This window comes from Oryx dammah, unplaced genomic scaffold (assembly GCF_014754425.2).
Source record: "Oryx dammah isolate SB20612 unplaced genomic scaffold, SCBI_Odam_1.1 HiC_scaffold_20, whole genome shotgun sequence".
In the NCBI taxonomy this organism is placed as follows: Eukaryota; Metazoa; Chordata; class Mammalia; order Artiodactyla; family Bovidae; genus Oryx; species Oryx dammah.
In genome coordinates this window covers 39,912,695-39,940,418 of record NW_024070204.1, presented here as the reverse complement: position 1 = coordinate 39,940,418, position 27,724 = coordinate 39,912,695, and the positions used below count along the sequence as shown (strand labels likewise).

The 27,724-nt window shown below is 46.4% G+C and overlaps 1 protein-coding gene across 1 annotated transcript; it reads right to left on the bottom strand.

Annotated features, from left to right (window-relative positions):
- Positions 1-1,210: 1,210 nt before the first annotated feature.
- Positions 1,211-27,724, bottom strand: NIM1K (NIM1 serine/threonine protein kinase). The gene is made up of 3 exons (XM_040262440.1): positions 26,715-27,724; positions 5,228-5,496; positions 1,211-2,146 (listed from the first exon to the last, which is right to left on the bottom strand). The coding sequence occupies exons 1-3, from the start codon at positions 27,004-27,006 to the stop codon at positions 1,397-1,399; spliced, it is 1,311 nt and encodes a 436-aa protein (XP_040118374.1). The 5' UTR covers positions 27,007-27,724; the 3' UTR covers positions 1,211-1,396.

Below are 27,724 nucleotides of genomic sequence, written 5' to 3'. Positions count from 1 at the left end.
TGGAGGAAGAATGTGAGGAGGGCTGGGGGCGGGCTGTGTCCGGCCACAGATTTCAGATCCTTTCAGCCACACTTCCTTCTCCAGCCACTGATGCAGCAACCACTGGGGCAAGCTGGGTGGCTTCACGTGGCCCCTACTTGACCGCATCTTGTCCCAGGGCCAACTGTATGTACCTCTTACTTCCTGCCTTGGGGTTGCCCTGGCTCTAAGGCATGAGAACTATGAGGAATCCCCATGGCCCTCACTCATCACAATCTGGAGGTGCAGGTGGCATCATGGGGCCCAAGGAGCTGCTGGATAAACACTTTCCCTTTGACTCCTCAGATGTGTTTCATAAGGCTCCTCAGAGCATCCTACAGGACTGGGTGACAGTCACCTGGAGCACGGGCCACCCTGTAATGATCCTCCCTGCTTCTCGCCTCTACCCTCCTTCCTGCTCTCTAGGATCACTTCCCAAATCAATCACTCTACATGGAGCCTCTGTCCTAGGCTCTGTTCGGAAGGAACCCCATCTCAAACCCTTCATTGCTTGGAATGCTCACGGCTGGCTTTCCAAGAGTCACTCCTGCTCTCATTCAGATCTCAGATCGTCGGCTACTCAAACCAGACTTCCCCAACATACAAAGTGGCAAGCCTCTAATATCAGATTACTGTATTTGAATTACCTGCATAGCATCTATTACTATCTGATATTTTAAAAAATGTTGTTGCTGTTGTTGCTGTTGTTAGTACCTTTGTTCAGCACAAGACTATCCCACACAGGAGAGGAAGGACTTGGCCTATTTTTTATTTTGCAGGATCTTGAACAGTGCCTGGTATATGGTAATGTAATGCAATGTGTCTGCTCAGTCCTGTCTGACTCTGCAATCCCACAGACTGCAGCCCACCAGGCTCCTCTGTCCGTGGGGATCCTCTGGGCAAGAATACCGGAATGGGTTGCCCATTTCCTCCTCCAGGGGATCTTCCCAACCCAGGGATTGAGCCCATGTCTCTTGTGTCTCCTGCATTGACAGACAGCTTCTTTACCATGGAGCTAGCTGGGAAATTCATTCAGCAGTGGGATTCAAACCCACACCTCTAGGGGATACTGCTATCTCAACACAGTACCCTGGATTGCTTGGCCATCCTATTTTGCAGCACCTTAAATTGTGCATAGCACGTGGTTGGCACTGTGTAAATATTCCTTGATTAACTGAATGAAGGCTAGAGTTTGAGAAAACAAGATTGCAAACCAAGCTAGAATCTGAGCTAACAAACGTTTGGGAGGGGCAGGGGGAAATGCGTATCTTAAATTTAAATTTATTTAAAAATTACAAAAAGTCTCCACTCAAGTTGGTGAAAAAGATTTTAAAGCAGCAACAATGATCTTAGTTAATAACCAGCAATCTAATGCAATTTATAAAATTGAACAAAATTTGGATGTGTGTCTTATGCCTCTATAGACACGGGATCCTTTCTTTAGGTCCTTGTCTTTAGGGTCTGGTAGTATCATTATTGGAACACTTTCCAAAGCCTTTTTCTTTTGGACTCTATGCAAAATAATTCGATAGACCCCTGTGATGGAGCTTCGGGCATCTCTCCCTTGGTTATTGCGAATGTGCTCTTCTGTAATGCCCAAGTGTTCTAAAGTGCTTTTGACCTCATTTTCTTCTTCTTTGAGGCTACTGGTCTCTGACAAATGTTTGGGATCTAGCTGGAAAGGCTCCAAAGGGGTGGGGTATGGCACCCCTTGCATCCACTCATTGTTCATGATGGAGTCAATTCCGTACCTCTCTGTGGGTACTGGCTGGAGGACTCCCCGGATGAGGCGGAGGCAGGGCTCTGACACGTGCGGAGGCACGTTGTAGGTGCCTTCCAGGATGCTCTTCTTCAGTTTGGCCACAGTCTCTGCCCGAAATGGCATGGTACCAGTCACCATGAAGTAGAGAAGCACCCCCAAGGCCCAGATGTCCACATAAACGCCGACGTAGTGCTCATCTCGAAAAAGTTCAGGCGCCGCGTAGGGTGGAGACCCACAGAAAGTGTTCAGCATTTCACCTTTTTTACTGACTGTACTGAATCCAAAGTCGCCCACCTTCACACAAGTATTATTGGTATAGAACACATTTTCTGCTTTCAGATCTCTGTGAATAATTTGGTTTTCATGCTGTGGAAAAAGACAAAGGAGGGAAAGTCATCATTCTCAAAGTAAAAACCAACATTAAAGACGCAGTAGTTGCTCCGAAACAGTGAGGTGATGTTGGTGTAACAACAGAAATTCAATGGAGATCAACGGAAGTCATGTCAGATCTGACCTTGCAAGCTGTCCTGGCATAACCTTTAGCCAAATGTAACACCTGTACCCTCCAAGCAGACCAAAGGTTCTGTTCTGTGGAGTCAAGGCTGGAGTGTGTCCCCCACGTGGCCCTAGGAATTAGTGCCAAAAGTAAGGCCCAGATGGGCTTCCCTCCTAGCTCAGTTGGTAAAGAATCTGCCTGCAATACAGGAGACCCGGGTTCGATTCCTGGGTCAGGAAGATCCCCCAGAGAAGAAAATGGCAACCCACTTCAGTATTCTTGCCTGAAGAGTCCCATGGACAGAGGAGTCTAGCAGGCTACAGTCCATGGGGTGGCAAGAGTCGGACAAGACAGTGACTAAAGAGAGAGAGAAAGAGAAAGACCTAGATCTTGTGAAACACAATGAAACAGTAATCCTTCACCTCTGAGACCATATGTGGGTTTTCCTGGCTGAGCAATCTCTCGACTAGGGCCAAGTTCAAGAAGAAAAAGAGCCCTCCTCCAACCCCCTACCCCTGCTCCTTTCGATGGGCTTCTCTAACTTTATGCAATTCAGTAGAAGGGAGCAATTTATAGTGGACAAGTTTCTGGCAGCAGATCCCATCCCACCCTTGCATTCTGGATCCAGACAACCTTGAAGATTCTTGACCAGTTTAATGCCAAGGGCTCTTAGGAAATGGTTTAACATTTCCAGATGGACCTTCAGGGTAAGAGTCCAAGCTTCAGAGCCTGACATTTTTATTAGTTCTAGGTTCAACTATGCCAGTTGTGTATGTGAGTGTCAGCTTTCTTCTTTGTAAAACAGAACACTGAGGACCACCTCCTAAGGCTCTTGTATGGGCTTCCCTGGTAGCTCAAATGGTAGAGTCTGCCAGCAATGCAGGAGACCCAGGTTCGATCCCTGGGTCAGGAAGATCCCCTGGAGAAGGACATGGCAACCCACTCAGTATTCTTGTCTGGAAAATCCCATGGACTGAGGAGCCTGGTGGGTTACACCCCATGGGGTGGCAAAGAGTCGTACAAGACTGAGCAACTAACACACACACAAAACTCTTGTGAGAACCGAACATGATGCTGTATCTGCAGTGTTCAGCATGGTCCCGGCATACAGCAAGCAAAGCCAATAAAATCCAGATCTATGCCTGTCATCCTCTCTTTTTGGAGACCCGAGAGCTGAAGAAAGTCCTGGTATAGAGCCTCAGAGGGCTCAGTCTGCATTCTCAACTGCTGGACCCTCTCTGCTCTCCTGCCAGATCTCTTTCTGAGTAGAATGTGGAAGACCCTGACCACCTGCTCCACTGCTTGGTATTTGTTGTTCAGTCGCTCAGTTATATCCGACTCTTCGTGACTCCATGGACTGCAGCACTCCAGACTTCCTCGTCCTTCACTATCTCCCAGAGTTTGTTCAAACTCATGTCCATTGAGTTGGTGATGCCATCCAACCATTTCATCCTCTGTCGTCCCCTTCTCCTGCCCTCAAACTTTCCCAGCATCGGGGTCTTTTCCAGTGAGTTGGCTGTTCGCATCAGGTGGCCAAAGTATTGGAGCTTCAGCTTCAGCATTATGCGTGGTATAAGTCTGGCTTAGTTCTCGGCCTGGGGAAAGTCCACCCCAGCACAGAGTCACATAGGTGACAATCAGTGGTACCACAGCCACCACTATCAGGCTTAGGCTCTCCCTTCCTCACTTCTTTTTCTTCCCCCTCTCCCTCCCAAATGTGATCTCAGGGTCCCTAGGGCACTAATAACCTGCTAATAATTTGGCCAGGAGCTCACTCATCCCAGTTCTTATCTCATGACATCCAAGTAGAAGAGCACACTAGATACAGCTTCTCAGATCCCAGACAAGTGTCTCTTCCTGCCAGTTACACTGAGAGCTGGGCAAAGAGGGTGGCCAAACCTTCTGCACTAACAGAGTGGTACAAGTGGTGGTCAGGACTGCAAGTCTGATTCCTCCTGTGTGCCCAGTAAGTATGGCTGTTGATAGAGAGGACACAGGAGAATCAGGGGGAGTGTGCTTAAGGAGTCCAGATTTACCTAAAGAAATAATCAGAGAACTAAAATCAGAAAGACACAAAGCAAGTGTTAGTGTGCTGAGCACAGAGGCAGGAGAACTAGAAGAGTAACCAAAGGCATGAAGATCAGCGCGGGCTGAGACCAGACTGAAGAAAGCTTCACAGAGAGATTCAAGCTGAGCTGGGTCCCGAAGTGTGGATGAGATCGGGAATGTCAGGTGTCATAAGAGCGGAGAGGGCATCCTAGACACAGAAGGAAAGCAAAGCCACGCAGGAAGCAGCGAGAAGCCAGCTCTCTGAGTACCAGGAGACGGGGTTGGAGGAATTGGTGTGGCCAGGGAATGGGTGTCGCTCATTTGGCTGCTCAGAGTGACTCCTGTCAACTTCCGCAGATGCCAGGAGGCTGCCATGTAACTGAGACCCCTGGGTGTCGCTTTGGAGGTTAGGAGCACAATCCCAGCCAGACCTCTGACTCTCAGAAAAGGGGCTGCTATCTGCCCTTATAAAGGACTGAAGCCCTCAGGGATGCTTAGATCAGGGGGGCCCGACCCCCAGTATTGGCCCATGGCCCATTAGGAACCAGGCTGCACAGCAAGAAGTGAGTGGAAGGTAAGCAAGTGAAGCTTCACCTGTGTTTACAACTGTTCCCCATCACTCGCGTTACTGGCTGAGCTCTGCCAAGGGCATTAGATACTCAAAAGAGCTGACTGTGATCGGTGCATGGGAGGGATCTAGGTTGCAAGCTCCTTATGAGAATCATCCTGAAACTACCCCCCCACTCCCGCCCCCTGGTCCGTGGAAAACTTGTCTTTCACAAAACTGGTCCCCGGTGCCAAAAAGTTTGGAGACTGTGGGCTTAGACAAAGGTAAACTAAAGCCCCATGCTTCCATCGTGGCGGGGAATGGGAGCCAGATCCTCCCTCCTCATCCCGCTCACCATGTGCTTCACAGCAGACACAATCTGAGAGAAGATGAGCTTGCTTTCTGGTTCTGAGAACTTCCCTTCTGTGCTGATCTTCCCAAAGAGCTCCCCTCCCCCTGCATACTCCATCACCAGGTGGAGCTTGGATAGAGTCTCCACGACCTCATAAAGGCGGATGATGTTGGGATGGTGCAGTTTTTCCATGCTGGAGATTTCACGGGATAGCAGCCTTTGGGTTTTCTGGTCTAACTTGGTCTTATCCAGGATCTTAATGGCCACTTTTTCTGGAAAAAAAAGAAAAAAAGTCAAAGGATGTGCCTGAGTTCATAGCTGCTTAGAACTGGAAGGAACCTAGTCCCTTTATTTTTATTTTAATAGACACAGAGTTTAAGTGGCTGTTTCTAGCTCAGAGAGCTCCTAGCAATTTTCGAGTTCAACATCAGTGCTGGTCCCTGGGATCAGTATGACTCTACCATGTATAGGTTTTAATGCCAACTTCTGCCTCCCAAGGAGGTTTCAGTTCGATGAGGTTTATCCAGTTTTCTGGATGAAGCACTTCTACATAGCCAACAGAGACTCTCTTGATCAGGTCCAAGCCACCCCTTCAGCCTCATTGTCCATCATTCCTGCCCATGGTCCCCACCTCCCCATGTACCCTTCAGTCTGTTACAGGATGCTTTGCAGTTCACTGAAAAGGTCTTTTACATTCACACCCGGGATCTCTTCTCTACTTGCATCTACCAGGACTATTTCTCTATCTGGCTCATCACTCCTTCCTTATCTTTACTCGGTTAATAACAGATGATTCTTCACGGCCAGCCGCAGAAACAACCTCTTCCAGGAAGCCTTCTATGACACCTGTCCCTGGAAGATGACATCCAATTTCTGTATATTCTCTGTACAATAATCTCAGCACCCTGCCCTGAAAATGATGACTCCTTACTCCTTTCTTCCTCCTACCCCCTTCCCTGCCTGGGCTGTGTTCTGATTTGACTTTGCCAGTGCCTGGCACACCATGTACCAGCATGGAAAATATCAGTGCTCAGTGTGGGTGAAGTGTTAGAGAGCTGTGAGGAGATGGGCACTGCAAGGTACCACTGATGGGAGGACTAGTTGGTAAGATGGTTCTGGATTGTAGTTCGGTTTTACATCTTGAGAGCCTTAAAAATAGTTGAACATTTTACCCAGACTTTTTCCATTTTGGCAGTTAATCTTAAATAATCTGATGCATATATAAGATTGCTTGTGTAAGAAGACTTCGGTGATACAGAGAACAGCTTAGGAGTCTAGCGAGAGATATAGTTAAAATAAAGCGTGGTTCACCTATCTCCACAATGGTACAGAGCTATCAAAATGGTATGTGCAGTGATTAAAATAATGATGTTGATCTCTATTGATGGACATGGAAAGATATTCAATATAGAACATGTGAGGGGACATCCCTGGTGGTTCAGTGGTTAAGAATCCGCCTGCCAACGCAGGGTACATGGGTAGGAACCCTGGTGCTGGAAGATCCCACATGCTGCAGGACAACTAGACCCATGAGCCAAACTACTGAACCCCGCACTCTGGAGCCTGTGCTCTGCAACAAGAGATGCCGGTGCAGTGCAGCCACAGAAAGCCTGCATGAAGCAACAAAGACTCAGCACAACCAATAAATAAACATTAGAAACAAAGAACATGAGGAAAAACACAAATATGCATTTGCATAGGAAAAAAAATCTGGCAAGATAATACACCAAATACATAGAATAGTTATATTATTAATAGGGGGATCACGGATGGTTTTCCTTTTAAATTTCCTACAATTAATTATATAATTAACATCAATGAATTACATATTAAAAATGGTTAATGTTTGAAAATGAATGAATCTCTACTAAAAACTGACACTTCTTTTTTTTTTTTTGCTCAAACTGGACCAGACTTTGATAAGAATTTTCCAGGCAAGAAAACTGTGGAGAACACAGGATGGCAAGGCTCCTATTTGACCTACTTGGAAAACAACTGCTTTGAACAACTTTGGCACAGTGCTTGTGCTCAGTCGCTCAGTCATGTCTGACTGTTTGCGACCTCATGGACTGTAGCCCGCCAGGCTCGTCTGTCCATGGAATTCTCCCGGCAAGAATACTGGAGTGGGTTGCCATTTCCTTCTCCAGGGGATCTTCCCAACCCAGAGATCGAACCCAGGTCTGCGTTGCAGGCGGACGCTGAGCCACCGCTGCTAAGTCACGTCAGTCGTGTCCCACTCTGTGCAACCACATAGACGGCAGCCCCCCAGGCTCCCCCGTCCCTGGGATTCTCCAGGCAAGAGCACTGGAGTGGGTTGCCATTTCCTTCTCCAATGCATGAAAGGGAAAAGTGAAAGTGAAGTCGCTCAGCGTCTGACTCTTCGAGACCCCATGGACTGCAGCCCACCAGGCTCCTCCGTCCATGGGAGTTTCCAGGCAAGAGTACTGGAGTGGGTTGCCAGTGCCCTCTCCACTGAGCCACTAGGAAAGCCCAAGAATACTGGAGTGGGTAGCTTATCCCTTCTCCAGGGGATCTTCCCAACCCAGGAATCAAACCCTGGTCTCCTGCTTTGTAGGAGGATTCTTTACCAGCTGAGCTACCAGCTGAGCTTCTATCTTACAGACGTGAAAATAGAAGCAGCTAGTTTAAAGTAAGAGTGTCAGTGGTGGTTTTGTTAAAGTAGGTCATAGGTCTCCCAGAAGACAGCGGCAGGATTTCCCGTTGCCTGATGCGCCCACGGCGTCTGCAATATCTCAATTGGCTCAGGGCGTCTGCAATATCTCAATATCGTGGGCGAGGCTTTACCGAGCGGAACCCTGGGGGCTCCCGCGCCCTCCCTCCGCAGGCCATGCTCCAGGCAGAGGGACAGACCGCCCAGGCCAGCCCCCAGGGTTGGGAGAGATGGGGGAGGTAGGGATCCCCTCCCTCGTCGTGGCTTTCCTACTCTTCAGTCTTTGGGATTAAGAATCCGGGCAGCTGTTCACCTGAAACAGAAACTGGTTTTGCGTAGCCCGTTAGGCAAGCTGTTATTTTATTCATTTATTTCTTATAATTCTCACAGCACACAATCCACCCATAGTGTGCAATTCCATGGTTTTTAGTACACTTGGAATTATAAAGCCATCCTCACAATGCAGGAGACCTGGGTCTGATCCCTGGGTCGGGCAGATCACCTGGAGAAGGGGTAAGCTACCCACTCCAGTATTCTTGGGCTTCCCTAGTGGTTCAGAGTCCGCCTGCAATGCAGGAGACCTGGGTTCGATCTCTGGGTTGGGAAGATCCCCTGGAGAAGGACAGAGCAACCCACTCCAGTATTCTTGCCTGGAGAATTCCATGGACAGAGGAGCCTGGTGGGCTACAGTCCATGAGGTCGCAAACAGTCAGACATGACTGAGCGACTGAGCACGGCACTGTGTCAAAGTTGTTCAAAGCAGTTGTTTTCCAAGTAGGTCAAATAGGAGCCTTGCCATCCTGTGTTCTCAGAGCTGTTGTTTTTAAGGGTTGCTGCTGCTGCTCAGTCGCTTCAGTCATGTCCGACTCTGTGCGACCCCATAGACGGCAACCCACCAGGCTCCGCCGTCCATGGATTTTCCAGGCAAGAGTACTGGAGTGGGGTGCCATTGCTTTCTCCGTTTTAAGGGCTAGAGTAGTGAATTCCGTCCTTCAGTCTGGCAGCTTGCGGGTGTCCGCCCGGTCCTCCCAGCGCCCGCCCGGCTTCAGTTCAGGTGCGCGCGCTTCTCTGCCGCCCCCTCCCGCCCGGGAGTGGCACGCTCGCTCCTGGCACTGCGTGCAGGTCAGGCGGCTGTCTCAAACCGCCCTTTAACACCATCCTAGTTTTGGTTTTTCAATTGTATAACTGAGTGGTTGTGAGCAGAGGCTGCCTTCCCAGGGTCGGGGTCAGAGTGAGGCAAGAGAGGAGCTGTGAGGGGAAGCCCTTCCTGAAATTCTACACCCTATGCCTGCTCTCTCTAGTCCCAACCTGCTTCCTCCACTTTGTGTTAAATCAGATTCTAGCCATGCCTCCTCTAACACTAATGTATAATCACAGGAAACATTTTAAAATCCCTGGTGTTCTGGATTGCCACTAAGTGGTAGAAATCGCAGTTCCATGAAGAACTAGGTCTCTAAGTCCACCCCTTCAACAAATGTTCAGGCGGTACCTACTGTGTTCCAGATGGTGAAGAAGACAGACATGTGAGACAGAGGGACTTTGAGAAAAACCTTATTACACTGTGGCGTGTGTTAGGAAGGGGTGCAGATGGGAGAACAGACAGCTCCCCATTAAGAAGTGATACGCCCTGTGACCAGGAGGTGAGGAAGGAGGCCCAATACCTGGCCATGGGAAGGGGACAGTGTGCCAGGTCTGGGCAAGATGTCCTGTTTGTGTCTGAAGATCCCAGTATGTTGGACATTGAGAATTGACGTGGGTGGGGGTAGAGGGGAAGGAGTCACTAACCAGCCCGGAGCAGCAGGCAGGTGTCACATGACCCAGAGCCTTAGAAGTTATTACAAGAAATGTACCCTTGGAACCAGTACAATATTGTAAAGTAATTAGCCTCCAACTAAAATAAATAAATTTAAATTTTAAAAAAAAGAAAGAAATGTAGCCTTGGGTCTTCCCTGGTGGTCCAGTGGTTAAGAATCTGCCTTCCAATGCAGGGGAAATCCGAGTCCTGGTTGGGGAACTAAGACCCCCATGTGCCTCAGGGCAACTAAGCCAGCCCGCCCCACGCCCTGTCAAGACTACTAGAGAGAAGCCTGTGCACTTCAACAAAAGATCCCACATGCTGCAACTAAAACCTGATGCAGCCAAATAAAGAAATATTTTTTAAAAAGAAAGAAAGAAATATAGCTTTGGAGGAAGGAAACGAAGAAATAGGTTATATGTGAAAAAAAAATGTTGCCTGACCTATCAGTAAACAAAGACTGACGCAGCCGTTAAGCCTTCACATTGTGGCCGCTGAAGGTGAGCCCCGAGGGAACTGGGGATGGGAATGGGGTGCCAGCCGTCAAGCATTCAGTCCCCTGCACCCGAGGAGACTCAGGAGGAGAAAGCACAGGATATTGGCTCCATTAGCGGAGGCGCATATCCCAGGAATGGTTTCAATGAGTCCAGACTCTTGCATCTTCCCAGACATAGCAAAGCGCTGAATTCCTTGACTTGGGATAACTGGTTTTCTTTAACAGTCATCTTTTAGACTTCTGACTACCTGGTATTTGTTGCAAGAACTCCTATATATTCTGGCTCCTCCTCTACCTCTTCAGAGCAATCTCTCAGAGATATCCGAGAGACTGTGTCCCCTGCTTAAGTCCTCAGTTTTGTCTCCTGAATAAAAGATAATTCTCAACTTTTAGGATGTGCTTTTCATTTTCAAATGACGAGGGTAGATTAAGAGGTACAACTTCCAGTTGTAAAATAAAAGTCACAGGCATGTAATATATAGTTTAGGGAATGTAGTCAATAATATAATAACTCTATATGGTGACAGATGACTTGTGGTGATCATTTTGTATTGTATAAAAATATTGGATCACTATGTTGTATACCTGAAAGTAATATAATGTCTTTTTATCAGGGAAGCCCATTATAATACTGTAAGTTAATTGTACTTCAAATTTTTTTAATTGCCTTTATTTTTAGAGAAGAATAAAACATTTTATTCTTAATATTTATTCTTAAAATGTGGGAAGACATTTTAAGGTTTTAAGGGATTGTCATAATCTGATTTCCATTTTATTCTTTAAAAAAAATTTTTTTTTGGCTGCACTGGGTCTTCCTTACAGTGAGTGGGATTTCTCTAGTTGCAGCTTGAAGGCTTCTCTTGTTGTGGAGCACAAGCTCTAGAATGTGCAGGCTCTCTAGTTGTGGTGTGAGGACTTAGCTGCTCCGAGGCATGTGGGATCTTAGTTCCCTGACCAGGAATCGAACCCATGTCCCCTGAACTGCAAGGTAGATTCTTAATCATTAGACCATCAGGGAACTTCCTGATTTCCATTTTAGAATGCATACTCAGGCTGCAGTGTGGGGAATGAATAGGAGCAGAGGATGCCTAAGAGCAGGGCAGTGTTTTTGGAGGTGATGATAGCAATGGCAGAGAGAGGACTCTCTGGGTAGTGGCAGAGAGGAGAAAGAAAGAAGAAGAGAAATTTGAAAGGTAAACCTCCCCTCTCTCCAAATTTAGTGAAAAGACTGACACAATCTTTAAACCAGGACTTGCAAACTCAAATGTCTCTAGAGGCTAGGGTGGAAATAAGGTGGCAGTCTTACTGTAAGGCAACAGGGAGTAGTGGGGACTGTGGCATCCTGAGGAATACATGCCTCAGAGCAAAGAGGTAGCTGTTACTCAACTTCAGACAATTGTTACTATTGGGAATGTAGACTCGCTGTTGTCAAATCTAATGTTTTCAAGAGACATCGGAATTGTAATGCAATCATTCTAATCATTAAGTGTCAATAACTAATTCAAATTTTTCAAACCTAGAGTGGATCAACCAAAAATCTGTCTTTAGGACCAAGGAGATAAGGGGAAGGAAAAGATACTGGAACCTAGAGAGTGCTGTGTAGAGACAGCTGCCTTGAGAGGAGCCGCGACCATTCTTCCAGAGTACAGCTGGCCTGAATCAACCTCACAGTCAGGCTGGGGGGACAGAGCTCAGACTCTTGCTCTCCTTCCTTTGATCTCCTGCAAGATCTCCCTACAAACCAAACCCAGCTGGAAACTGGAGGACTATAGTCTGGGACAGAGTGGAAAATGAAGGGTGGAAAATGGACCTGGAGAAGCAGATGGGAGGTGTCCAGCACAGCAAGCTTGGAGGGTGAGAGAGTGGGGTGCAGTAGAGTGAAACACAAGGGGATGTACCCCGAGTCATGGAGTCAGGGAAGACTTTTTAACACTTTCCCTGGAGTCTAAGTGTTAACTAGAGGAAAGTAGGGGAGAAGCAATAAGGAGATATATATGTGGAGGCGGATATATATATAGGGGTATATAGGGATGTATAGGAGAAAAGACCTTGAGATAGGAAAGCCCCTGATACCTTAGGGGACTGGTCTATACACTTTTTTGATTAGCTTCCCTTACTAATAAAACATTTTTAAGCATATCTTTTTGCCTTTTCATACTGAAGTGGTTTGCCATTCCCTTCTCCAGTGGACCACGTGTTGTCAGAGAAGGGGATGACAGAGGATGAGATGGTTGGATGGCATCACTGACTCAATGGACATGAGTTTGAGTAAACTCCAGGAGTTGGTGATGGACAGGGAGGCCTGGCATGCTGCAGTCATGGGGTCGCAAAGAATTGGACATGACTGAGTGACTAAACTGTAACTGAACTGTAACTATAAATATATACACTGTTAATATATGTAATCATAGATATTAAAAACCATGCAATTACAGATATAAAAAAGGCATTAATATTTTCCTCCCTCATCCCAGTTGGCACCCCCACTTAGGCACCTCCAGGAGGAACTGAAAGAAGAGAGTGGAGCTGGCACATGAGGAATGAAGGAAAAGATAAGCCAAGGTGAAGCCAGAGAGTCAGTCAGGACCAAAGTCCCTGAGTCATATTCTGGACCTCAGATTAAGGACTTTGAGAAATCATGGGAAAGTTCCTTTTCTTTTTTTCTTTATTTTATTTTATATTAGAGTATAGTTGATTAGACGGTAAAAAATCTGGGGAGACCTAGGTTCGATCCCTGGGTTGGGAAGATCCCCTGAGAAAGGGCATGGCAACCCACTCCAGTATTCTTGCCTGGAGAATCCCCATGGACAGAGAAGTCTGGCAGGCTACAGTCCATGGCGTTGCAAAGATTCAGACACAACTGAGTGACTAAGCACAGCACAGCACATAGTTGATAAACAACAACAACGTTGTGTTAGTTTTAGCTGAACAGCAAAGTGATTTCAGTTATACATATATCCATTCTTTTTCAAATTATTTTCCCATTTAGGTTGTTACATAATATTGAGCAGAGTTCCCTGTGCTACACAGTAAGGCCTTGTTACTTACCCATTTTAAATATAGCAGTGTCAATCCCAGACTCCCTAACTATCCCCTCTGCCCCCAACCCTTCCCTCTGGTAACCAAAAGAAACCACTAGAAAGTTTCAAGCAGAGAGCTAGCTTACATGACCAGGCTTGCATTTTCTAAAAGATCACTTCTGGCTGCAGTGTGGATAAACACGGATGAGGGAGACAGATTACAACAGCTTAATCAACTAGGAAAGGGTGAGATATTTAGAAGGCGGAGTCAGTAGGACTGGGGGTTCAGCTAAGGTTTCGGGTTGAAGAAGAGGTCAAGGTTTCTGGGTTGAGGAATGGGAGGATGATGGCATGTGTTGGAGAAGCATCTTTATTGTTGTTGGCATGGATCTGTGTGCTCCCTCAGCATCTCTGCTCTCTCTCTCATCCTGTTCACTCAGCTAAAACATACCTGGTTACACCAAGCCTCTCACCTACTCTCTGCCTGTACCCATGCAGTGACCATGATGGCTTGTCTCACTTTGAATTCATGATTTATAACCTCAGGTGCGTCTTTAATGCTCCTGGCAAACACTTTATTTGTCTGGTCCAATAACACTCCTACACTTTTAGATGATACTTTCACGGCTTCTTTTCTCCCATCAGTTCTTTAATACTTTCTCTCCTTGCTCATAGCTGAATGACTTTGCTTTCTATTTTATTGAGTAAAGAAAGCAATAGAAGAGAATTTCCTCATGTCTTCCAACCTACCTGAATCTGTGCTCATAAACTCTGTCCTCCTTTTTGTTCCTCTGGAAATGGTCCCTGCTCCTAAGGCCCGGCTAAGATACCTCTACATGGTGTATAGATTCCATCTACTCTCATCTACTCAAGAATAGGCAGCCAAAGTTTCTTCCTTCTCTCCTGCATCATCAATTTTAACCTTTCTACTTAATCTTTTCCACCTGCATACATTCATGCTATTTACCCATCTAAGAAAAATGAGAAAATCTTCCCAACAAAAATACATACATGCTAGCAAAAGACTGTACTAAAATATTCATAGTAACATTATTCACAGTAGCCCCAAATTGGAAACTATCCTCACGTTCATCAACAGTAGATTGCATAAATTATAATATATTCGTACTGCTGTATAGCATAAGATGAGCTGCTGTATAGCATGAGAATGAAGCATCTAAACTACACAAAATAATACGAATGGTTTTCCCAAATTTTTTTTTTTTTTTGGCTGTGCTGTGTGATTTGCACATGGATTGCACTAGGGGCCCTGGCAGGGAGGGTGCTGGGTCCTAACCACGGGACCACCAGGGAAGCCCTCGGTTTTCACAAATTTAATATTGAGCACATGAAATAAGACAAAAAAGAAGACATGCTGTATGAGGTCACTTACATAGTTTTACAGGTAATCTGTGATGTTAAAAGTCAGGATAGTGGTTACACTCGTTGTGTAGTCGCTATATTGTGTCTTACTCTTTTGAGACCCCATGGACTGTAGCCCACCAGGCTCCTCTGTCCCTGGGATTTCCCAGGCAAGCATACTGGAGTGGGTTGCCATTTCCTTCCCCAGGGAATCTTCCCGACCCAGGGATTGAACCCAGGTCTCCTGCACTGGCAGGTGGATTCTTTACCATTGAGCCACCAGGAAAGCCCAGGTATATGTGGGGATGTGGTAAATAGAAGCGGGGATGGGGAGCCTCTGAAGTACTAGGGATGTTTTCTCTTGAACTTGGTGGTGGTTATGTAGGTCTTTTTTAGTTTGGAAAATTCGTTTAACTGAATATTTCAGATTTTAAAACTTCGCTTGTGTATTTATGTACACGAACATCTTTAAAAGTTTTTGAGAAGCCACAGAAAAGCCTCTCTTGACCTCACTTCCCCCTTCAGCATTAGATCTCTTTTTTTCATTCTCTGTATAGAAAAGCTCCCTTAAAGAGTTGGTCCTATGTCACTGTCTCTGGTCCTCCCACTATATATGTATTTTTAATTTATCTATTTATTTGGCTGAGTTGCCAAATAAATCTTAGTTGCGTCACTCGGGCTCTTCTTTGCAGCGCACATGCTTCTCTAGTTGTGGCGTGCTGCCTTAGGTGCCCCTCAGCACGTGGGGTCTTAGTTCCCCAACTAGGGATCAAACTCGTGTCACTGTATTACAAGGCAGATTCTTAACCCCTGGACCACCAGGGAAGTCCCACCCTCGTTATATCTTGAGCCTAAGAGATAATGCTACTAAAAATGCTCTCCAAGTTACTAAAAACAATGGCCAGTTCTCAGGTTCATCTTTCCTCCTAGAACATCTTTGCACTGAGTTTCTGAGAAAACACACACTCTTGGTTTTCCTCCTACCTCTTGCCACTTCTTCTAAGGTTTGTTTGCTGTGTTCTTTCCATCTGCCCAGCCTCTAAATGTTGGACACCTGAAGGCTTAGTCCTTGGCCATCTCTACAATCATTTCCTTGGTGATCCCAGGTTCATATACACACCTGCCTACAAGACCTCTCCGTGTGGTTGTCTCAGTTTGGGTTCCGAAGCAGATCATGAGGTAATGATTCAGTTGCAAACAGTTGATGAGGAATGGTACAACTGTACCCAGCAAACAGTGGTAGAAGAATGAGAAAGTGAGAGAGGAAAGGAAACGCAGCCAATTAAGGATGTGTTACTTCCCTGGTGGCTCAGACGGTAAAGCGTCTGTCTACAATGCGGGAGACCTGGGTTCGAGCCCTGTGTTGGGAAGATCCCCTGGAGAAGGAAATGGCAATCCACTTCAGTACTGTTGCCTGGAAAATCCCATGGACAGAGGAGCCTGGTACGCTACAGTCTATAGGGTCGCAAAGAGTTGGACACGACTGAGTGACTTCACTTCACTTCACTAAGCAAGTTACCAGTTAATTCTGAATGACTCTTAGCATAACTGACACCATCCCAGGCCCATGCAATTCCTCCTGTCCTTCCACTGACCCTATCCAGGACTGCACCATGCAGTAAATCACTTTTCTGTTGTCAAGAGCTTTGTAGTTAATATTGTTGTGTATTCGCTAAGTTGTGTCTGACTCTGTGTCCCATGGACTGTATGTAGCCTACCAGCCTGCTCTGTCTATGGGATTTTCCAGGCAAGAATACTAGAGTGGGTTGTCATTTCCTTCTCTAGGGGATCTTCCCAACCCAGGGATCAAACCCGAGCATCCTGCATGGGCAGGCGGATTTTTTACTGCATAGATATTGTTTAAGAATTGTTAAGTCCAGGTGACCTCTACGCTCTGTTAGTTCCCAAATAATGATGAAGACTTTTGATGACATATTCCTGGTACCCACAAGACTTGTTACCCTTTCAATCATCTTGATTTAGGAATACACCCCCTGTTTTAAGCACATACATACCCCCATGTCCTAGGTTACCTCTAAAATTGTCCCAGTGGCTGGTTGGCAGTGCAGAGTACATCCTACAAATGCTTCCAGATCATTGTCTGTCCAATCCTGATCCCACCTTATGAGTTACCCTTTAATAAACTGATCCATGAGGTTTATGGTGCTGACTGCTTCATTTTTCAGCAGGGATCCTTTTTTGTTCCCTCCATCCTCCAAACATCCTGCTGCGAGTTATCATTTGAGTTTTACTAGCCGAAGAATTGATGCTTTTGAACTGTGGTTCTGCAGAAGACTCTTGAGAGTCCCTTGGACTGCAAGGAGATCCGACAAGTCCATTCTGAAGGAGATCAGCCCTGGGATTTCTTTGGAAGGAATGATGCTAAAGCTGAAACTCCAGTACTTTGGCCACCTCATGTGAAGAGTTGACTCATTGGAAAAGACTCTGATGCTGGGAGGGATTGGGGGCAGGAGGAGAAGGGGACGACCGAGGATGAGATGGCTGGATGGCATCATCCACTCGATGGACGTGAGTTTGAGTGAACTCCGGGAGTTGGTGATGGACAGGGAGGCCTGGCGTGCTGCGATTCATAGGGTCACAAAGAGTCGGACATGACTGAGCAACTGAACTGAACTGACTGACTGAGAAGTGTGAGAGAGTGGGGGTACATCAGTTACTGCCAGTAACTGGCTGTTGGATGCTCTTGACAGATGTTAATTCCCCTGTATTTTTGGCCTCCCATGCATGCAGGAAAAGCAGCTCCAGCAGCTAGAGAAAGCCTAGAGGCAAAGAGATGAGAGACGAAGGCCCGGCTTGCATGCATTGAGATGGTAAGACCCAAAGAGGCACAAGTGAGGCACCAACAAGTGAGGCTGTGCTTGTGTAACAGGCATGTCCAACGTGTACATTCAATACTGATCTCTTCCACCCCAAACCCGTTCCTCCTACAGTCTTCCCAGTTTGGGTAAATGGAAACTATTCTTGCAGTCAAAAACCTTGAGTACTTGACTCTTCTCTTTTACACTCCACTTTCAATCTATCAGCAAATCCTATTATCTCTACTTCTAAATATAGCCAAAAGCCAGCCCCTTCTCAGCTTCTCACTGCCCCCTTCCTGGCCCAAGCCACCATTCTCTCTTGCCTGGTTTATAATAGGCTCCCAGCTGATCTCTGTCTCTGACCCCTTGTAGCCTATTTTCAACAGAGCAGCCAGGGTGATCCTATTAAGCATAAGCCAGGTCGCATCATTTCTCTGCTCCCTTCAAGGGCTCTGGTTTCCCTTGTAGGAAAAAGCCAAAATCCTGACAATGCAGTATTGCACATTAGCCCTCCATAATCTGGTCCCTGCTGCTCTCCGCTGTGACCTGCCTTGGCCATTTCTAGAGTATTACAGGCACCCTCCCACCTTGATGCTCTTCTGCGGGCTGTCCCCTCTGCCTGACCACGTTCCCCCATGGACCCCGTGGCCAGTTTCCTCATTCTCTTCAGTTCAGTGATCACCTCCTCAGGAAGGCTGTCCCTGGGGTATCTTGTCTGAAACTGCAGTCCCCAAGGCTCCGCCTCCTTCCCTCTGCTCTATCTTCCTTCTTGTCTCTTATCACTACATAACATAATGAATACTTTCCTGGCTTACGTTTGTCTGTCTCTCTCCACTGGAGCATAAGCTCCACAGGGCAGACTGTTGGCTATTTTGTTTACTGCTATACTTCCAGTCCCTAGAAAGGTGCCTGTTACATGGGAGGTGATCAACAAATATTTGTTGAATAAATGATCTCATTTAATGCTCACAAGAGCCCAGGATAAGTATCCCCATTGAAGTATAAACTCAATTTTGCTTTTTCATTTACTATTGTGTCCCAAGCATCCTCCACGTTATTACAGACTCCCCATTATCGTGATTTTTTAATAGTTGTGTGACTTCCATCCAGTATATATGCTTTAATGTCCTTGAGCATGCCTGTATCATTGGATCATATCAATTATTTTTAGTCTTTTGCATTATAAATATAGAACATTCTTTTGTTATAGTAATTCTGGACTTTTTTTAGGATGGATTCACCAAAGCCACTAACTATTCTTAAAGCAAGAAAACATAATTTTATCTATTTTTATTTTATTTTATTTTTTTGGCTGCACTAGATCTTCGTTGATGCGCTCTGGCTTTCTCTAGCTGTGGGGAGTGGGGGCTGGTCTTTGATTTGGTGTGTGAGCTTCTCATTGCAGTGGCTTTTCATGTTGCAGCTCGAGAGTTCTAGAGTGCACGGGCTCAGTAGTTGTGGCGCTGGGGTCTAGTTCCTGCAAGGCATATCACCTGCATTGGCAGGCAGAGTCTTAACCACTGGACCACCAGAGAAGTCCCTTTAATTTATTTTTTAATTGAAGCACAGTTGATTTACAATATTGTGTTAATTTTTGTTGTATAGCAGAATGACTTATACACATATTCTCAATATTCTTTTCCATTATGGTTTATCCTAGGATACTGAATGTGTCCCCTGTGCTACATGGTAGGACCCTGTTTATCCATTCTCTATGTAATCCCAAACTCCCAATCCATCCCTCCCCTCCCCGACCTCTTTGGTAACCACAAGTCGATTCTCTACGTCTGTGAGTCTGTTTCTGCTTCATAGATAGGTCCATTTGCATCATATTTTAGATTCCACATAAAAGTGATATCATACATTATTTGTCTTTCTTTTTTCTGACTTACTTCAGTTAGTACAATAATCTCTAATTGCACCCAGCAAACATTTTAAATCGATGTTTTAATGAATGTACCCAAGAGGAGAGATTGCCTTTAAAAACAATTGGGGGGACTTCGTTGGTGGTCCAGTGGCTAAGATTCTGTGCCACCACTGCAGGGGGCCCAGGTTCAAGCCCTGGTTGGGGAACTAGATCCCACGTGCTGCAACTAAAGATTCTGAGTGAAGCAACTAAGACGATGCAGCCAAATAAATAAAAATAAATATTTTAAAATACAATAAAAAAAATAAACACCAGTAGGCCTTATTGGTTAAGCTTTACTAGAGCCTGTGTGAGTCTTCCAGCTCTCTCTCTCTTCCAGTTCTCCTGGGAGATTACAGCATGAGGAACCCACCAGAGAGTACTGCCATGCATGGCTCCCTCCCACATCTCTTCTCACTACTACTGGATTTTCAGAGGACATTATTACACTGACTTAATTCACCAAGTATTGTTTGAATGTTTATTACTTATACTGCATGTAGGGGAAGTCTGAGGATCTATAAGACACAGTGTCTGACACCAAGGAGCCTGTGACCAGGACACACAAGACTTTCACTCTATCTGGATTTGTTAGGCTCCAAACCTTTATTATTAATTCATACTTTCTCTTGGGCTCCAAGATGGTTATTTAGCTCCTCTACCTCATGACCTCTGTGTATGTCCAATTCAGGGCTTCAAAATTTGCATTCTCAAATCCATTTCTTCTCCAGTAGTCACTATTCAGTATTGAGGCTGGAAACCTGGGAGACATTTTTATTTCTTCCTTTCCCTGTCCCCTCCTGCTTCTCCCCCATGCAGTCGAACACAGGTTTTTAATATTCTGAAACAGTCTTCAAATGTATCCTCTTCTCTCCATCCTCACTGTCACTTCCTTAGTTGAGATGGACATTGTCATTTGGACCATTAGACTAATATTTGATTCTGACATCCCTGACTCTTGGCAGGCCTCAACTTCAGTTCACTTTCCTCACTAAAATAATCACTTTTGAGGCTTCCCAGGGGGCACAGTGGTAAGAGAATCCACCTGCCAATGCAGAAGATACAAGAGATGCAGGTTCAATCCCTAGGTCAGGAAGAGCCCCTGGAGGAGAAAATAGCAACCCACTCCAGTATTCTTGCCTGGGGAATTCCATGGACAGAGGAGCCTGGTGGGCTACAGTCCATGAGGTTGCAAACAGTCAGACATGACTGAGCAACTAACACTTTCACTTTTACATTCATTTATTTGGCTGTGTTGGGTCTTAGTTGTGGCACCCACAATCTTTGATTTTTGTCAGAAAGCAGGATCTTTAGTTGCAGGATGTGGGATCTAGTTCCCTGACCAAGGATTGAACCTGGGCCCCTGCATTGAGAGTGCAGAATCTTAGCCATGGGGCCACCAGGGAAGTCCCCTTCACTGAATTACTTTTAAATCTCCAAACACTCCTCACCCTGGCTTATACCTCCATTCACTTTACATCTCTCTCTGCCTGCCATCCCCCTTCCCCTTGTATCATTTCTCCGCAAACCTCAAGACATAACACAAGCCGTTCCTGATCAACTGACCCTTTCCTGACCTCAGGTTCAGCCGAGCACACCCTTTGTCCCTCTCCCTGTGACAGCACTTAACGAATGTTTCCTGTCTGTCTCCATTCTTACTGAGAGTTCCTGTCAAGCAAGAACTGTATCTTATTCACCTCTGCAAGGCATAAGAGAGTTAATTGTGCTTTTTTTAAAAAAAGAATGAATGAACCGATGAATAAATAAATCAAGAGAGAAGGAGAAAGGGTTCTAGAAACACGAGACTAGAGTGGCACAGAAGACAACAGGGAAGAAGGGGTCAGGAAGGGCAGCATCAGAAAAGGGCCAGGCGCTGTGGCCGCTTTTGCTTTTGTTTGAGGCAGCAGATGGGACATAAAATATTCAGAAGCTGAGTGTGTCATCTCTTTTGAGAAATTTCTCATCAGCTAAAATGGGACTCGTGGTGGTTTCAGCCTTCTCTATCTGCTTGCAAGGCGCAAGGGAATCTGAGCCATTAGCTATAAAAATAAACTCCAGCCAGCAGGGGGCCTGTATGGAGCCTTCTCCTGAGGGATCATGAGCAGCGGGCGCCTTTTTATAAACTACTGTCCTGGGAGCTACCTCTGGCACTGAAACCTTCCATTTCCCTGGGAATCTCCTCCGTGATCTTATCCAGATTGTCCGTGTTTCCTAGAAAACCTGATGACAATTCTGGGCCAGCTGGCTTTGTATGGAAACCACATTTAAACAAATCGCTTTTCAGACGATGTCATCTGACACGGCTTGGTAACAGGACAGGGTATTTGGAATTCCCAGCAAGGTTAAACCACTCCCTGATAAATCTTCCCCCATTGTAGAGGTGAAGTTTTTAGAGGAATGTCCCTCTGTCTTTTTATCCCAGTCCCCTCCAGGTAGACTAATGTCCTCCCTCTTGTCACAAGTCACTGTCCTTTAAAAAAAAACAAATTTATTTATTTATTTATTTATTTGGCTCTGCACCAGGTCTTAACCGCAGCATTGTTGTTCAGTCACTCAGTCATGTCCTACTTGTTGCCACCTCATCGACTGCAGGAATCCAGGCTTCCCTGTCCTTCATTATCTCCTGGAGCTTGCTCAAACTCATGTCCATTGAATCGATGATGCCATTCAACCATCTCATCCTCTGTCACCCCCTTCTCCCCTTGCCCTCAATCTTGCAGAATCTTTAGCTGCATCATGTGAACTCTTAGTTTCAGCATTTAGAACCTTAATTTCCCGACCAGGGATCAAACCCAAGCCCCCTGCATTGGGAGTGGGGTGTTTTAGCCACTGGACCACCAGGGAAGTCCCACAGTATTCTGGTCTTCACTCTGTCATCTTCCCTAAGTTCTTGCTTCCTAATACATGAACCCAGAGAAGGCAATGGCACCCCACTCCAGTACTCTTGCCTGGAGAATCCCATGGACGGAAGGGCCTGGTGGGCTGCAGTCCATGGGGTCGCTACAAGTAGGACACGACTGAGCGACTTCACTTTCACTTTTCCCTTTCATGCATTGGAGAAGGAAATGGCAACCCACTCCAGTGTTCTTGCCTGGAGAATCCCAGGGACGGGGGAGCCTGGTGGGCTGCCGTCTATGGGGTCTCACAGAGTCTGACACAACTGAAGAGACTTAGCAGCAGCAGCAGAGGCAGCAATACATGAACTGCCTGGCTCTTTCTTCATCCTCACATCAATTTGCATCTAGGTCCCCCTTCTTCACGCTCTCAGTTCCCTTTGTTCTCACCTTCCTATTCTTTTCTGCGCTCTCTTCCGGGAGAACCAGAGAGATGAGCATGGGACCAGGATGAGGTCATCAGGGAACAAGTCCATCAGTCAGGAGGTGAAGTCCAGGACTCATTTTCTTGTGGCATCAGTACAGCATGTGCAGGGACCTGCCATTACATTTTCTGGCTTTTGTTTATACGTTGAACTTGTTGAACTGATTTTCCTCTGCCTGTGCTTTTAGCCGTCTTTCCCCCTTTTGCCCCCATACCATTCCATAAGCAGAGGGTGACACTGGGCCTTTGATAGCAAGGTTCCTCTGTGGGGGGTTATGAGTGAGGAGAGCATGGCAGTGAGGCTGCGGAGGCGCCGTCTGCACAAGCAGGAAAAGCCACGCTCTCTGAGACCCACGGGGCTAGAGTTAAGTTACTTCTGTAACACCACAGGCAAGTAGCCTTTAGCATTTGAGATGACAGTCACTATGTAAATGCCGACTGTTGATCTTCTTTCTTCTGTCCTCCTCACATAACGGTGTCTACAGAATTAGAAGCCCTGCGGCCGTTGGCCAGTGGCAGGTCCCTGCTTAGCTGGCTACAGTCTCCCTTCTCAGACATGCTTCTTTGGACCTTGGGCTTTTCTGACAGTGAGGTGGGCCGTGTGACCCAAGGGTCTGCCACTGACTTGACCCAGGCAGGCCCTTGACTCAGTGGCAGCCCATCACCGGCTGGCCAGTGAGCACTTATACTCTCTCCCTTTAAAATCTGAGCTGCAATAAGATGAGACTGGTCAGATGGAGACAGCAATAAAGCTGAGAGATTACATAGATATGAGCAGCAGTCATTGTTGGTGATGTGCTTTTGGATAATTAAGCACAGAAGACCACTCTGCAGAAAGACGTATGAAGTAGAATGAGAAAACATGTGGCCCCAGAGAAAGGGGAGGTGGAGAGGGTAACTTCCATCCCTGAAACCTGGCTCCACCACCCCAGTGTGGGGCCACAAAGTTCCCCTGCACACGAGTCACCCCATCACTGCACTGAAATCCCGAGGAAGCTTGGATGCAGCAAAAAAGGAAGCTGAGTTCTAACCCTGCCTCTGCCCGTGACCTCAGGACAGCCACTTCTGAGCCTCTGTTACTCCCACTTGTAAAAACAGGAGGATGAGATGAGGTCAGTGTTTCCCAAAGCGGAACCTTGAATACTCGTGGGTCATGCAGTGATTTTAGTGCAAGGAAACAGCCTTAAATAGCACCAAACCACAGCATAAAAATGTTATTTTCATATCATGTAAGAGTTAAGAGTATCAGTTAAGAGTTCTCCCTTAACTCTCCTAAGTAAGGCAAAGATAAACTCAGATGGGTTTTTGGCATGTTTTAAATTACTTTCAGTTACTTGTTAAATTTCCTTTAAAAAAATTTTTTTTAATGTAAGATATCACATTAGTAATTTCTTATATTGGATACATGTTGAAATAACAATAGCTTGGATAATAGTTTGACATAATTTGGACATTAAATAAAATATTGTTAAAATTAAAAAAAAAAATTGGCTGCCCTGGGTGACTTGTGGGATCTCAGTTCCCTCAGCAGGGATCGAACTCATGCCCCCTGCAGTGGAAGTGTGGAGTCTTAACGACTGGACTGCCAGAGAATCCCCCCATTAAAATGTTTTGAAAGTTGTTAAGAGAATAGATTTTAAAGTTCACACTATACACACACACACAATTGTAAGTATGTGAGGGGATGAATGTGTTAAATAACCTTATCCAGGTAATCAGTTTGCAGGATTTACATATATAAAATCAGAACATTGTAGTCTTAAACAATATTGTACATCAATTACATCTCAATAAAGCTGGAAAAATAAATACAACTTTTAAATTTGTTTGCCTTGTATTACTTTTACCACTATCTTCTATTCACAGGTTTTCAGGACATTAATATCAAATTTCCATCTGAAATAAGTTTAAGTAAAATATAGACATGCATAGTGATAGCAACCATTTATTGAGTGGCTACTATGTGCTATGTAGTTTATGTTATTCCTAATTTTCCCTACAATTCTAAGAATAATTATCTCTGTTTTGCAGTTAAGGCAACTGAGGACCAAAAGAATGAGTATAAAATACACAAAGTCAAATACCTAGCAAGTGAATGAACAAGGATTTGAAGCCCATGCTCTGAAGCTCATGTTTTCAGATTTGCCTGTTTCTGAAGCCCACGTTCTTTCCACTCTCCCTTGCTTCCTCTCCACTCGAATCGAATATCTGAACCCACATTCAGCAAAGAGTTCCAAGTTGGCCACATCCAGTAGGCTTTGCTCAAACATCAGCCCCTCTGTCCTCTCTGCCACTTTGGGTACTCTCTCCTTTCTGAACTCCTCTCCTGGTTAGCGTTTATCTAATTTCTTGTCTCCCCTTCCTGATCAAGTCTTCCAACTACTGTCTCAACCTCCAGCCCCTCAGCTCTCCCTATGTGTTTTATCTTTTGCCCCTCACTCTTGCTCTAGACCACTGAGAAATTATTTTCCCCTTCACTCTTCCTCTAGACCACTGCAAAGCAACATCTGTCCTAATTTAGATTTAAATCTTATAGGCTTCCTTGGTGGTTCAGACGGTAACGAATCTGCCTGAATGTGGGAGACCCAAGTTTGATCCCTGGGTAGATGGAAGATCAGATGCCCTGGAGAAGGAAAAGGCAACCCCCTCCAGTATTCTTGCCTAGAGAATTCCATGGACAGAGAAGCCTGGACAGCTACAGTCTATGGGGTTGCAAAGAGTCAGACACGACTGAGCAACACACACACACACACACACACACACACACACACACACACACACTAGATATGGAGAATTCCATGGACAGAGGAGCCTGGACAGCTACAGTCCATGGGGTTGCAAAGAGTCAGACATGACTGAGCAACTAACACACACACACACACACATGATTTACTTTTATGTAATCAGTGCTCCTGGCTGCCTTCTGTCAGTGAGGAGCCCAAGGCTCACAGTGGTGCTGTCATGCACCCAGGAAGGTAAGATGAGTAGCCGAGATGTGAAGGCATGAACCCAGACACTCGGGCTCAGAGCAAGACAGAATGGGACGCTGCAGTGACTTGGGTGTGGGGGGGATTGTTGCGGGAAGGGTGTGTGTGTGCTGCTTTCTCTATAGGGATGCAACAGGGATGAGAGTGGAATGGGATTGGAGTTTAGAGAAGAAGAGAAAAGAAAATTCTAACATAAGAAAGAACACCCTTGAAGACGTGGTGGCCTGGGTCCAAGGAGAACAAATGTCAGTATGGGACTTGCAGGGAGAGAGCAGAGCCCATGGGCTTTAGAAAGTCGACAGATGATACTGAATTGCAGGTGTTCTTTTTCTGTCTAGTAACTCCATTATGTCGATCTCCAAGCTTAGCTAAATTCCAGGTAACTTGGAGAAGTGCCCACGTGGGTTCTCCTCACGGTTCCTGAGGCCCGGGCAGTGGGCACTGCTGGTCTAGAGTCCAGAGGGGCTAGCAGTCAAGCAAGCACGGGTCAGTAGTAGAAAGCAAGAAGCTAACAACAGTGAGAATTGGTGCAGGGCAGACGAAGCAGAGAAGATCCTGAGATCAAGTCCCTTTTCCCCAAACCTCACAGAAGCAGCAGCCTCAGGTAAGGAGGAGAGACTGGACCCGCTATCCACTGACCATCCAGGAGAGTCCCTGTGCCATTGATATTGACACACAATATAGACATAAGTTACAAATAACATAAGTTACAAATAAGTTACTTGCAACATGAGTGGCCTTGGAACCAAGCCACACTCTACTCGGCTTCTCCAAGGCATAACTGGAGAGAACACCCTCAGTGTTTGAGTTCACCTGCACGGTATAACAGAAGAGTTTTTGGAGTCAAAATCATCTAAGATGAAACTGCTAAAGCCACACTGGACTTTTCTTTGGATCTTAGTTTCCTTATCTATAAAGTGAAAATAAAAACACTGAGCTCACACCATCACTGTGAAAATGAACTGCGATAACGATAGAGAGCAGCTGCCCTAATGCTTGCCCTTAGCAGGGACTCAGTGATGTTGCCTCACCGGCTTCCCTGGCCCCAGACTCCTAACCTGCCCCCCAAACCAGGTCCCCACAGCCTGGACGTCACCCGCAGAGGACAGCTCCTACCTTTGGTTAGGGAGTGAACCCCCAGCTTGACTTGGGAGAAGTTCCCACTTCCAATCTCGCCTCGGACGCGATAGAAGCCGATCCGCTTGCCCAGAGTGATCTCCCTCACCACCTTCTCATCCTGGGACATGTCCTGGGTCAGTTTCTCAAAGGGTGTCAGCTGGCGAGGCTCCCCCTCCTCGTCCTCCTTGGCGCACTCCGTCTGACAGCCACTCTCCTCGCTCTCCCGCCGACCCCACCTGGCACAGTGGGGGTTCACCAGGCCGCCTCCATTCACATACACAGCAGTCATTGTCCACAGCAGGCTCACCTCTCCATCTCAGCAGAGCCACGGAGCAGGGGAGGATGGGGAGGAGCGGAAGGGGCCCAAGGGGGATGGGAGATGGGACTTAAAGGCTGTAAGGGCCCTGTGTCCTTGAGAGCTGGACAAAGACTCCCGGATGCACAAACCCCTTTCTGGGCTTCAGTCAGCTGAAGGCAGAGACCAACTCCAGCACTGCCTACCCAGCCAAGCCCAAAGCTGCCTGCCTCACTCGAGACATTTCACACTCTCCTTCATAGTGAACTTCCCTGCTCTAACTGGACCATCAGGCATGCATCCAGGTACCCTAGCCTTAATCAGGCTCCAAGAACTTTCTGGCCGGCTGTGCTGATGCTCTGTGGTAGGTGGCTCTGTCCCGAAACAAAGGCTCCAGTTTGCTATTTCCTTTGATGGTCAGAAAATCTTCTGCCCTGGTGTGTAAAAGCCCCCAGGAGGCCCCCAGTTCCCCGCTGCTGGTGCTTATCTCTGATCTTCTTCATTTTGCACTTTTGCTGTCAAGTCGCAGGTCCCCGGAGACCTGACAATCCAGACCCCAGGAAAGAAGGAACTTGCAAATCAGCCTTCCGGCCACACGGGCAGCTAGAGGAGGATTAAATCCCTGCAATGCCACCTTTAGCCGGCCTTAATTTAGACGAGCTTGCCTCTAAGCCGTGAGCAGTCTCAAAAATTTGGTGGGTGCTGATTCATC

Bases quoted from the DNA above. Each gene is read 5' to 3' on its own strand.
- NIM1K (XM_040262440.1), bottom strand. From the start codon at position 27,006: ATGACTGCTGTGTATGTGAATGGAGGCGGCCTGGTGAACCCCCACTGT. The intron at 5,497-26,714 runs GTAGGAGCTGTC...TTTTTTTTCCAG, and splicing joins GGTTCACTCCCTAACCAAAG to AAAAAGTGGCCATTAAGATC. The intron at 2,147-5,227 runs GTGAGCGGGATG...CTTTTTCCACAG, and splicing joins TGTCTGCTGTGAAGCACATG to CATGAAAACCAAATTATTCA.